The sequence below is a fragment of the Siphateles boraxobius genome, unplaced genomic scaffold, assembly GCF_051911475.1.
Source record: "Siphateles boraxobius isolate OS27281-9 unplaced genomic scaffold, OSU_SipBor_1 18, whole genome shotgun sequence".
NCBI lineage: Eukaryota > Metazoa > Chordata > Actinopteri > Cypriniformes > Leuciscidae > Siphateles > Siphateles boraxobius.
Genome location: NW_027508788.1, coordinates 12496160 through 12509386, shown reverse-complemented (window position 1 = coordinate 12509386; position 13227 = coordinate 12496160). Strand labels below are relative to the sequence as shown.

At 40.5% G+C, this 13227-nt stretch overlaps 2 protein-coding genes and 1 pseudogene across 4 annotated transcripts in view; all 3 read right to left on the bottom strand.

The window, feature by feature from the left end:
- The window catches only part of LOC143741201 (uncharacterized), a 267182-nt pseudogene that overhangs the window by 70674 nt on the left and 183281 nt on the right, over positions 1-13227 (bottom strand). The gene's annotated exons all lie outside the window — the stretch shown is intronic.
- LOC143741181 (uncharacterized) overlaps positions 1-13227 on the bottom strand; it is a 169932-nt gene that overhangs the window by 7747 nt on the left and 148958 nt on the right. The window lies entirely within an intron of this gene.
- LOC143741180 (uncharacterized) overlaps positions 186-13227 on the bottom strand; it is a 40388-nt gene continuing 27346 nt past the window's right edge. The window contains exons 1-2 of one of the 2 annotated variants that reach the window (XM_077233615.1): positions 1727-1880; positions 186-1540 (exon numbers count right to left, since the gene is read on the bottom strand). In XM_077233615.1, the coding sequence (XP_077089730.1) occupies positions 669-1540; positions 1727-1784 (930 nt within the window). In that variant the 5' untranslated portion in view covers positions 1785-1880 and the 3' untranslated portion in view covers positions 186-668. Of the gene's footprint in view, positions 1541-1726; positions 1881-13227 lie in introns of those variants that run through there. The other variant, XM_077233620.1, reaches the window with a different exon arrangement.

Here is a 13227-nt window from a genome sequence, read left to right as displayed (position 1 = left end):
CTAAATTTGCCGGAAGTTCTTCTGGGTTTCCCCAGGCTACTTTCCTGTAGCTCAAACAGTAGAATATGACACTAGCAAAGCCAATGTCATGGGTTTGAATCCCAGGGAATGCATGAACTGATGATATGTAAACCTTTAATCCAAAGCAAGTCTCTTTGGATAAAAGCACCTGTTGAATACATAACTGCAAATATAAAGTATGATTTATTACTACACACTTGGTAAATGTTGCACGATGTTTAACCCCTTGATTGTAAGTACATTTATTCATTAAGTCACACAAGTTCTGTTCCTTTTTCTCTTTGTCTCAAAATGTACAGAGCATTTCTTTAAATGTAAAAAAAAATATTTCAATGCAAGAAAGTATTTTCAATATGTTCTCAATGCATCATTTCTATTTGTGGTCAAGCACAATTAATGAAAATAATTTAACTCCTTAAAGAATCAAAACATCTCTTCATAAATCAGAGCATTTTACTGCTTTCATTAACTATTACTGACCCTGACAAAAGTTCCTTTCACAATTGATCAAACTAATTTGAGCAAATTACCTTCTTAGATTAAATCACTCTTATTTAAACAAATTCCAGCTTTTGCTGAATCTCAATGTCAAATAATTATTATGTGTGTATTATTTGTGAATGATGGATCTGAACATGAGCATTTGCTCATTTAGGCACCTTCAGGCAATGCATTTTCTTATGAGTCTGTAGGTTAGATATTTGGACGAAACTCTTCCCACACGACGAGCACTTGTACGGTTTCTCTCCAGTATGAACTCTCACATGAACTTTCAAGGATTTCATTTGAGAGAAACTCTTTCCACAGTGTGAGCACTTGTACGGTTTCTCTCCAGTATGAATTCTCTGGTGTGATTTTAAGGCACTGGATGTATTAAAGCTCTGCCCACAGTCAGAGCACATATAAGGTCTCACACCAGTATGAATACGCTCATGCACTTTAAGACTGTTCAGTTGTGTAAAACTCTTTCCACAAAGAGAACAAATGTGAGGCTTCACACCAGTATGGACTTTAAGGTGTCTTCTTAAGTTTGATTCCAGAACAAATGTTTTATCACACTGATCACAGCTGAACGACTTCACTCCAGAGTGAGAGCGCAGATGATCATTGAGAGAGCTATTCTGACTGAAACCCTTTCCACACTGAGAGCAAGTGAACGGTTTTTCTCCAGTGTGAATTTTCATGTGTCTTTCAAGATGTGACTTGTATATAAAACTCTTTTCACAATGAGTGCATGTGAACGGTTTTTCTCCAGTGTGAATTTTCATGTGTCTTTTAAGGTGCGATTTATATATGAAACTTTTTCCACACTGGAAGCAGGTTAAAAATCCTTGGACTCCAGATTTTTCAGCTTGTTTTTGTGCGAAATTATCTTCAGTCTTTGAAACGACTGTTTTTTTCTCTTTATTTGTGAAATTATGAGGTTTTTCAAACAGATGTTTGTCTCCATTTTTATATGTCCGTTTTTCATCTTCATTTGTGAAAGTATGCTGTTTTTCTTCATTCACTTCCATCGGGTCTAAAATCAACATATTCAATTCAATTAAAGAATGACAAATGAGAAACAAAGAAATAAAGTTCATTCTTAATTTAGCACCAATCTAGTTTACTACTGAGTCTACTAGTTTTAGATGTATTTTTATATGTCAGTTTTCATCTTAATGTTCCTCATCAGTCATTAAAGAGAATGAAGGAAAACACCAACCTATTTGTTCCTCTGTATCTTCATCTTTTATTCTGCAGAGTTCTTCCTTAGTCTCCATCTTTACAATAGTATGTCCGTAGTTTCTCCTGGAGTAATTCCTCCTGCTTGCTTCTTCTTCTCCTGTGGGAAGATGGGAATATTCCCAGCATTTAAACTCTCATGAACGGCTGTGTGAGCTTCACTGACTGAAGGAGTGAATTGTGGTCGCTTTTGCTCATTTAGCAGATGATCATCACACTTACAACAAGAATTGTTTGCATAATTCAGCTTGCAGCCTGACGTCTCTCTCTCTCTGTTAACATCTGTTTTTCATTATCTGGAGATAAGCCGACGAAGGATGCACCAGCACGAATGGTGTGTAACCCTTTTTATGGTCTTTGTCAACGAGAGAAGGTTGATGTGCACACTTGCAGTAGTTCAAGGCAAAGACAGAAAGAATATTGCTTTTTGTACAAGAAATTACCCATATATGGACTTGTCATTCTCTGTATCACATGTCTATATGATGTAATGTATATTTCTTATTGGATGAATGCCTGTACCACCCCCGATTAGGGCTGAACGATAAATTGCATTTGCGATAATATCGCGATACGAGAAAACACGATTCTCTAATCGCAACTTGCGCGATTACAAGGTGGTGACGTGACGCAAGCTTAAGCGGGGAGAACTCGGCTGCCTCGACTTTTCATGCCCTTTAACCTGTTCAGCAATGGCTTCTGGCTTGACGGAACAGTCAAAAACTGACACAGCTTAGACTTTAATCTCGAAGAGGAACAGCATGTCGGTGGTGTGGAACTATTTTGGTTTCAAAAAAGAAGATGCTGCGCAACGTCAGGTGTTGTGCAGAGCATGCCGTGCTCCCGTTGCTACTTCACGGGGTAACACTACAAACTTGTTCCAGCATTTAAAAAAATACCACAAATCAATTTATGACAGTTGTATGTCCAAAATGCCGAGCACCAGTGCGCCAGACAAGCCAAATACCTCAACAGGGATCACTGACCGAAATGTTCGAAAGTGTCACTCCGTATGAACGTAATTCAAAAGGGCACGGGGAAATTACTCAGGCAATAACTGAGTTCATAGCCAAAGATATGATGCCTCTCAGCATGGTGACCAAGCCTGGGTTCGTGGCATTGATAAATACGCTTGATAAACGGTACAGTATACCCTCCCGTACATACTTAAGTCAGACTGCCATACCGGAGATGTACAAAAAGTGCAAAGATAAAGTCGCTGCGGAGCTTAAAATGTTTTTTGTTTTTTGCTAGCACTACAGATATGTGGTCAAGCCGCACAGCTGAGCCTTACTAGAGTCTTACAGTCCATTTTATTGATGAAGATTTCAACCTCAGAGCTCGCTGCCTACAAACTACCTACTTCCCAGACGTCCACACAGGGGAAAATATTGCAGCCGGCCTAGGAGAAGGGCTTGCCCACTGGGATCTCCACGAGGACAATCACGTCTGCATCACGACGGACAACGCGTCAAATATGGTGCTGGCTGCGCTGATTAATGAATGGACGAGGCTCCAGTGTTTTGGGCACAGATTACATCTTGCCATTGGTAAGTTATCGTGTGTGTGTGTGTGTGTGTGTGTGTGTGTGCGTGTGCGTGCGTGTGCGTGCGTGCAGAGAGATGCGTTGATATTGAATGAATTCATTCTTCCTCCCACTCCTTTTCTAATGTGTAAGTTGAAATATTATGTTTTGATTTTATGTGCTTATATGTCTGTCTGTGGTGGAATGCCCACCTGCATTTCTTTTTTTGTTTGTTTTTGTTTTTTACATGTTCGAAATAAACACACACACACGAGAGAGAGAGAGAGAGAGAGAGAGAGAGAGAGAGAGAGAGAGAGAGAGGACAGGGGTGTGGATGTGTGTATTTCAGAATTACAGAGAATGTGAGTGTGTAATAGTGATAGCCTAGTATCACAAAACTCAAATTGTGTGTAATACACTATTTTTTATTTCTTTCAGAAAATGCACTCAAAGATGACAGTGTCAAGGGCAACAGCACTGTGCAGGAAGCTGGTGGGGCACTTTCCCACAGTTGGAAGAAGAAGCCAGCACTGACGGAGGCACAGAGGGAGCTCAAACTCCCTGAGCACAAACTCATAATGGAGTGCCCAACAAGTTGGGGATCTAAAGAATTGATGTTTGCCAGAGTGCTTGAACTGGCCAAAGCCATTTCTCAGGTATTGTCTGGAGATCGATATGCACGCTCCCTCATCCCAACCTGGCAGGATATTGACGTGTTGGAGTCAATTCACAAGGCACTGCATCCTCTACTGGAATTTACTGATGCTCTTTCTGGAGAGGAGTATGTGAGCATCTCCTACCTCAAGCCAGCTCTCCAACTTTTTGCCGCATCAGTCCTGGCTGAAGATGCTGAGGACACTGAGCTCACTAAATCAATAAAAACTAAAGTCCTAGCATACCTCATTAACAAATATGGAGACCCAAACATCCAGAAGCTTTTGGATGTTGCCCGTTTCCTGGACCCTAGGTTCAAAATACAGTACAATAGTACTGACGAATATCCCTGCTATCAAGACCCGACTGCAGACAGAGATGGTAGACTTAGCACAACGTACATATCATCGGGTAAATGATAATTATGTATTTCACAAAAACACAATTTTACTGTAAATTCTAACTGGAAAACTAATGGCTGTTGTTTTCATCTAATAGGAGAAGAGGTCTCGTACTGAAACTGTCCAGATGCCTCAAAGTGCACAGCCCTTGGGGGAAAAGGCGAAGAGGTCTCTTGGCAGTTTTTTCAAGACCAGTGCAGCCTCTCCTTCTTTGCCTGTAAAACTTGAAGATGTCGCAGAGGCAGAGGTAAACAATTACCTGATGACTCCTACCATTGATGGAGATGATGATCCCTTGGCAGGGCTGGACTGGGACAGAAAATCAGCCTGGCATTTTGGCACAGACTGGCCCACTACATATGATCATAAACATCACCCATCTTTGCATGCCCTTGAATATGTTCAACTCCTATTCATTAAAACCACTAATGGCATGTAATGAGTGAGTAGGAACGAGTGAGAGTTAACAGATGAAATAAGTACGAAATTGTAATTTATTAATACAATTGAACTATACTCCGCAGTGATGCATCAAAAAACAAGCTATAAGCTGCACTGGCATAGCAATACCAGTGTTTCCCACAGGATCTTTGGTAAAACTGTGGTGGGTGGACCTCTGTCCCTCTAGGGGGGTTTGGGGGCATGCACCCCCTAAGAAAATTGTGTGCATTTTAATGTTAAATTAATCAATCTGGTGCACTTTGAGAGTTAAAAATTAAAAGCTCCAACCCATTTTAGTGTACAAATTAAACACAGAAAAAAAAAAAACTCTTTTAGTATAAAACTATATTTACTATATTACACTACTACATAATAATAGTTATAATTAATCTCAAGACAGTAGCCTAATAGCCATATATTGTAAAACAAATGCACTGAAAAATAAAGAAAACTTTCATAATTAGTTTTGTACTAATTTATAAACTTGAAAGAGATAAGCACATGATCTTTTATTTTGACGGAAACTGCATCAAGCTTTTATTTTGGCGGAAAACATGGATACAAACGCGTCTCATTAAACTTCTAGTAAATTGCTGTAATCGTCAACAATGCAGATGTGGAAATAATGCGTAACTAGGTAATGGGTTCCTACACTCATAGCCAAAGTGTTTTAAAAAGTAGTTCTGCTTACCACTGGCTCTACACTTTCTCATCTCTCTCCTGATCCTCATCACTATCCTCTATATCAGCCACTGGAGCTGATGAAGGTCCTGCTGCTGCAGAAAACACATATACTTTGACACATTTTACAGCGTCTGCTTGAAGGGCCTATATCTATTTTTCACGCTATTTCTCTGCACATTCCTTGCGTTTCTTCTCCATCTCTCAGACTATAGACGGATACACAGTACACTTGACACTGCACGCTCACTCAAAGCACAAAGAGGGAGGTGTTTCAATATGTGATTGGGCCAGCCCAGTGTCAATCAAGAAAACAACCAATGGGCCGCTGATCTACGTGTTTCATGGGCCGGTCTGTCATTGGAAAAAAATATGATTTTTTTTTGACCAATGCATTACATCGGCACTAACCGAGCGCCGTCAATTAAACAAAACATGGGCTGCCGATGTACGAGTTTTATGGGCCGTAAAAAATAAATAAAAAATAAATAAAAATAAAAATATGAGATGTATCGGCCCAAAAAGCACGTCGGCCCAACCGGGCATTTGCCCGGTATGCCAGATTACCAGTCCAGCCCTGTCCCTTGGCTTGGTGGAGGGTGCACAAGACCAACTACCCACATTTGTGCACCATGGCCCGCAAGTATCTTTGTGTACCTGCCACAAGCGCTCCCTCAGAGCGTCTTTTTAGTACAGGAGGAAATATTGTGACTTGCACTCGCTCATCCTTGAAGCTAGCAAAAGTCAATATTCTGGTTTTCTTAGCAAAAACCTGTGAGCCACTGAAGAACAAAACTGTTGGATCATTATGGCTGGCAGTGCCATACTCGTAGTAAACTTTAGTCTGTGTGTTATTGTTGTGTTCTTGAGATAAGTGAGGTTGATTTTTCTATATTATAATATTCAAATAGTGTCTAATTTAAAAGTGCATTTCTTCATGTTTTATTTATAACTTTATTTAGTTTGATTTTACAAAATATTTTCAAAGCAAATTCTATGTTTCAGTTATGTGAAATGTTACTGACTTGGGAGCAGTAAGATGCATATAATTTTAAATTATTTTTTTCTTAAGACTGTAAATTGTGCACAGTGTTTACAAAGTGCATGCCTTTGTTTAAATTACTTAAATGCACAGTGGCAACGCCACAGATGTTTCTGTAATGAGCAGTTAAATAAAAATGTCTTATTCAAGTCATAAATGTTTTAATTTAATTCTAACAAATAGGCCCAGTCTATGGGAAAGAACATTTTACACTAAATGTATCTAATATTGTGTTGGTCATATTTAAATCATTCATTATGTTTTGTTGGGGAAAAAAGAGGATACAATAATAAAAAAATACAAAATGTTGCATATTAAATTGCAATTGCAATATTGGGTTCCCAATTAGATTATTTTCCCAAATTGTCCAGCTCTACCCCCGATGACATTAAGGACCCTTGAAATAATAAAACTAAAGCTCAAACTTTCTCCCCCAGCTGGGAAATTAACCATTGAAACGGTCATTTAAGGGACTGAGAATAAGGCACAACAGGAAATAATCAAACTCAGTCATTCAATTATCCAGACTTGATTGTCTTGATCAAATAATCATGTAAATTTGTTTATAATTTCAGGTTTTCTCATCTAGCGAATTTTTGTGTTGCTCTTACATGATGCACTATATTGCCAAGTATTGGGACACCCCTCCAGATCATTGAATCCAGGTGTTCCAATCACTTTCATGGCCACAGTTGTATAAAATCGAGCACCTAGGCATGCAGACTGCTTCTACGGACATGTGTGAAAGAATGGTTCGCTCTCATGAGCAGTGGATTCAAGCGTGGTACCGTGATAGTTTGCCACCTGTGCAATAAGTCCATTCGTGAAATTTCCTCACTACTAAATATTCCAGTTAACTGTTAGTGGTATTATAACAAAGTGGAAGCAATTGGGAACAAACGCAACTTAGCCACAAAGTGGTAGGCCACATAAAATCACAGAGCGGGGTCAGCACGTGCTGAGGCACACAGTGCGCATAAGTTGCCAACTTTCTGCAGGGTTAATAGCTACAGACCTCCATACTTCACGTGGCCTTCATATTAGCTCAAGAACAGTGTGTAGAGAGCTTCATGGAATGGGTTTCCATGACCAGCTGCATCCAAGCCTTACATCACCAAGTGCACTGCAAAGCGTCACATGCAGTGGCATAAAGCACGCCGTCACTGAACTCTAGAGCAGTGGAGACGTGTTCTCTGGAGCAACGAATCACACTTCCCTGTCTGGCAATCTGATGGACGAGTCTGGGTTTGACAGTTGCCAGAAGAACAGTACTTGCCTGACTGCATTGTGCCATGGGTAAAGTTTGTTGGGGGGGTATTGGATTATGGTGTGGGTTTGTTTTTCAGGGATTGGGCTTGGCCACCTAGGGTCCAGTGAAAGGAACTCTTAATGCTTCAGGATACCAAGACATTTTGGACATTTCATGCTCCCAACTTTGTGGGGATGAACATGACTGCGCACCAGTGCACAAAGAAAGGTCCATGAGCGAGTGTGGTGTTGAGGAACTTGACTGGCCTGCACCTAGGGAGTCCATGAATTAGAGCGGAGACTGCGAGCTAGGCCTTCTCATCCAACATCAGTGCCCGACCTCACAAATGTGCTTCTAGAAGAATGATCAAAATTTCCATAAACGCACTCCTAAGCCTTGTGGAAAGCCTTCACAGAAGATTTGAAGCTGTTATAGCTGCAAACAGCGGGCCAACTTTTAAACCCTAAGAATTAAGAATTGGATGTCATTAAAGTTCATGTGCATTTAAAGGCAGATGTCCCAAAACTTTTGGCAATATAGTGTATATGGTTTATTATAGATTGATTCAATTAAAATAGTTGGAAGTGCTTGACTGAGACCTGGATTCGCCAGAGGACTCCGCAACCCCTGCTTTTCTCTCTAACAACTTCTCTTTCTCTCCCACCCCTTACCAGTCTGGGAGGGGTGGGGGCACAGGTCTTCTCATTTCTAACAATTGGAAATACTCAACTCACTCTTCTCTATGCATATTGTAGTAATTTATAACCCCCCAGGTCAACTGGGTACCTTTGTAGAGGAGCTGGATGTGCTGCTGTCCTCATTCTCTGAGGATGGCAGTCCACTTGTAGTTTTTGGTCATTTCAACATTCATCTAGAGAAGACTTATGCTACAGTCTTCTCTCTCCTAGCCTCATTCCGTCTCCTCACCATAGGCACTCACAAATCAGGCAACCAACTTGACCTATGTACGTGCAACTGCATCACAGACAAGATTTTGGTGAAACCGCACATTTCCGATCATTTCTTCATTACTTTAAATCTGCCATTTACTACTTGTGCACCACCAACCCCTCCACCAGTTACATTCAGACAAAACCTGCGCTCACTTTCACCCTCCCATCTTTCCTCTGCTGCGTCATCCTCTCTTCCCTCACCCTCACAATTCACATCTCTGGATGTGAGTACAGCAACGAACACTTTGTTCCACTTTAAATTCTTCTCTAGACAATATCTGTCCTCTCTCCTCCAGGCCAGCACACGCTACTCCCTCCAACCCCTGGTTATCTGATGTTCTTCGTGGGTAGCAGGGCAGCAGACAGAAATGGTGCAAATCAAAAGATCCATCTTACTTGAGTATGTATCAATCTCTGCTCTTATCCTTTAACTGTTGAACCATCATATTTCCACAACAAGGTCAACAGCGCTTCTAACACATGAACACTTTTGAAAACATTCAACTCGCTCCTCTGTCCCCCTCCACCACTAGAAATGGGTATCGTTAAGGTTTTATACAAGGTTATGGTTTTATACTGTCTCCTCTCCAACAGTAAGCAGGTGTGTGGTGGGCGTTCTGGCACAATATGGCTGCCGTCGCATCATCCAGGTGGATGCTGCACATTGGTGGTGGTTGAGGAGATTCCCCCTTCTATGTAAAGCGCTTTGAGTACCCAGAAAAGCACTATATAAATGTAATGAATTATTATTATTATTATTTAACGGTATTACTACTCTTACCGATACTGCTTATCGATCCGGTACTTGTCTTTAACAGTATTCTTATCAGTTCTTTTTGAGATATATATATATATATATATATATACACACACATACATACATGTATATATATATACCGTATTTTCCGCACTATAAGGCGCACGGGATTATAAGGCGCACCTTCAATGAATGACCTATTTTAGAACATTAACTGTATATAGGGCGCACCGGATTATAAGGCGCATAAGATACTGCAGTCAAACGTTTGACTGGGTTTGCGTTATGCATCCACTAGATGTGCTAAAGGGAATGTAGCGAGTGCGCGGCGCCTGAGGCGAGGCATTAATTAGTTAGCGTGAGCGCGCTGGGGCGGGGACGTAACTTACATTCTCAGCCTGACTCATACGAGTATTCATGTGCTGCGGCTCGCTGACAGCAACAGCTTGCTGTTTTGAATGAGACGACCCGGTTACTGTGAACGGGGAACGCTTTATGAACATTCTGTGACGCGCGAGCAGCGCCGGGGACAGTGTGTCTGTTCGTATATCTGTTAGTAAGAGTGAGCGCTCGTGAGCGGGCACGTGAACCTGATTTATACGAGGTTGAACTGGCCGTGTGACAGTGCGGGCATAAGATGGACACAAGCTCGAGTTCGCGGGCGAATTTAATAACGCGGAGCGTTATTAACCAATTGATCCAATTAACCAATTGATCCATATATGAGGCGCTCCGGATTATAAGGCGCACTGTCGTTTTTGAGAAAATTAAAGGCTTTTAAGTGCGCCTTATAGTGCAGAAAATACGGTATATATATTTTAAAGATAAACAATTAAACAAAGATACACATTATATAGGCCTACACAGAGCTTTAATTTCTGGAAGGTCTACTAATATTACTGTTCAGGTATGGTTTAAAAATAAATCTAATAAAGTAATCAAATGTAAAATAAAAATGCATACTTTATCATAGTTGATAAATGCTTATTAAAGCTGAAGTTATTCATTCAAGAGCTGCAAGAGATTTTCTTTTTGCCTTTTGTTGTTTGATTCGCAGTAATGTCAGAAATGGTCAGCATGTTTATTAGACTGCTTCCCCTTTAAGACCGAGTTCAGATCTAGGCCTAATAGGCAACTGAAGCACCATATTTTCTTCCGACTATTTCCATAACTACATCCATTCAAGATATAAACTGTGTTTAAGTGAATCTCCAAAACAGTCATTTTGACATTTTTGTGTACATTTGATAGTTTAGCACATGAAACCTTAAGTATAATTTGCTTGTCTCGTTCCGGTCTGTTTCGGAACGCACGCAGGGAACAGCATCTCTTGCGCAGATTTTTGTGCTTTTAATAGCTTTTTTTATTATTAAACTCGTCCCACAATTTAGCAACAGTAGCTAGGCTGCATTTTATAATAATCACCGAACGTGCTGATTATGTCGTTAAGTTTGAGTTTTAGGGAGAAATAACAGTGTTCTGCTGCGAAGGGAAGGGAGAGGAGCTAAACAGAATGCGGCTATAGTTTTTAATGGTTTTACCTCAATATATATTTTTTATAATCTTTGGAAGCCGAAAACTAAAATAAAATCAGACTAATATCACAGATGTAAAGTGTAACCAGGCTACGTTTGAATGATTAGTTCTGTCCTCCGTCGTCACACATTAAGCAGGGCTGTCGTGTTGTGCGTGCTGTGGCACTGCTTGAGAGAGATCTCTCTACTCGGACTGCGAATAGCAAAAATGCATCACAGAAAAATGGTTTAATATTATTATACATAGAAATGGCTGGTGAGATTTAAAAAAAATTAAAACAACGTCTTTAAAGCAATAATAAATAGTAGCCTACTTGTATTTTCTTAATTTCACCAGTACTGACAGCAGAACCGATATTGCCAAGCTTATTGATACAGCGCCCTTTCAAAATTCAGCCCCGTTACAACCATCAGCAGTCTACAACCATCTACAGTCAGTTCTCAGCTGCACATACACAGGAATTCAGCTCAATCACATCAACAGCCTGAAATCCTCTCTCCCCCTTCATCTACTCTCACTTAGGGGTGGGCGCTATACCGGTATGAACGTGACTACCGGTATTATGTTGTGCCATGATATGGATTTAGCGATACCGAGAATACCGTTAGATATTCAAAAATATTTTTTTTTCGCAGTTTTATTGTTTTGGTAAATTTTGTACTCTTTCCAACTTTTAGCACTACTAATGGCAATACAGAATCGAGGCTGCAGCTGAACTGAACGTTTAAACTTTTCCTCTAGTCTAGTAGCCTACAACTCGCGCGATGCACAGGTATTAATAATCAAACAGAGCACGGCCACACTCCAGTCCAAGTTAATAGAGCACAACCCGGCTCCTCAAACACACAGCAGCAATAATAAGCGAGATTTAATAATAGGCACTGCAAAAGTGAACAAGATGAGCGAACAAGCAGAAAGTCCTATTGAAGAGCACGATGAAGAATTGGTTAAAAAGAAGGGGGGTTCCTCTGTCATATGGAACTGGTTTGGGTTCAAAATCTCCGACATCGACCAACAAACAATACTATGCAAGTTGTGTCGCCGTGTTGTTGCAGCCAAAGGTGGAAACACCAGTAATCTATTTTATTAATTTAAAAACCATGCATGTCCGCGAATATGAGGAATGCACCCAAATGCGTGCAACAGATTTTCCCGGAGACGGAGCACGCCCGAAGACGGCTCCCACTCTGACTCAGCAATCAATAGAGTCTTCATTCGCTGCCGGTACTCGTTATGACAAGACGAGCAAAAAGTGGAAAGACATAACAAGTGCCATAACACATCACATAGCAAAGGACATGGTACCCATTCAAACTGTGGAGAAAGAAGGTTTCAGAAAGTTGATTCAAACTCTGGAACCAAGATACGAGATCCCCAGCCGTAAATATTTTAGCCAAACATGCCTGCCACAGCTTTACACCGAATGTCGGGAAAAAGTTTACAACGAAATAAGTAACGTTGCATTTTTCTCCACCACTGCCGATCTATGGTCAAGCCGTACCACAGAACCGTACATTAGCCTCACAATCCACTACATTGACGTTGACTGGAAACTGCAAAGCAAATGCCTGCAAACTTCATATTTTCCTGACGACCACACCCGGGAAATAATCGCTTCGGGTCTGAGGGATGCACTTTCGTGTTGGGGTTTAAAAGAGTCACGTCAAGTATGTATGACGACCGACAGTGGATCAAACATGATCAGAGCACTGCAGCTGAACAACTGGACAAACCTTGGGTGTTTCGGACACAGGCTGCACAATGCCATTGGTAAGTTTCTAGATTGAAGCCTACATTTATGATGCTTATTATAAAGAAAAAATACAGCTCACAAGAAATCTCTTCTAATCTGAGCATTCATCTAGAAATTAGAATCCTATTTATTGAATCACATTACTGCGAGTAGCCTATACATGCATGTACAAGGAATTTGTCTTGGTTTACTGTTGAGTGAAAAAAGGGAGAACAACAATATTAAATAAGAACAATATAATATAATAAAAAGATTTCTTCAGTTTAACGCGTTAAAAATAAACACAGCATCCGTTTTTCCGATCATCATTTGGCGTAGGCCTACATATGATCAGGCTGTTATTCATGCAAATGCTTTAAAACAATTCAACCGTGACAAGACACGAGAACTCGCTGTCTGTGAATGTCCTCCTGTCAGACGCACACAGAAAGACGTGCGCCAGTATCGCGCACATAAGATCTACGTTTAATTTATAGTTTAAGCAGTGAA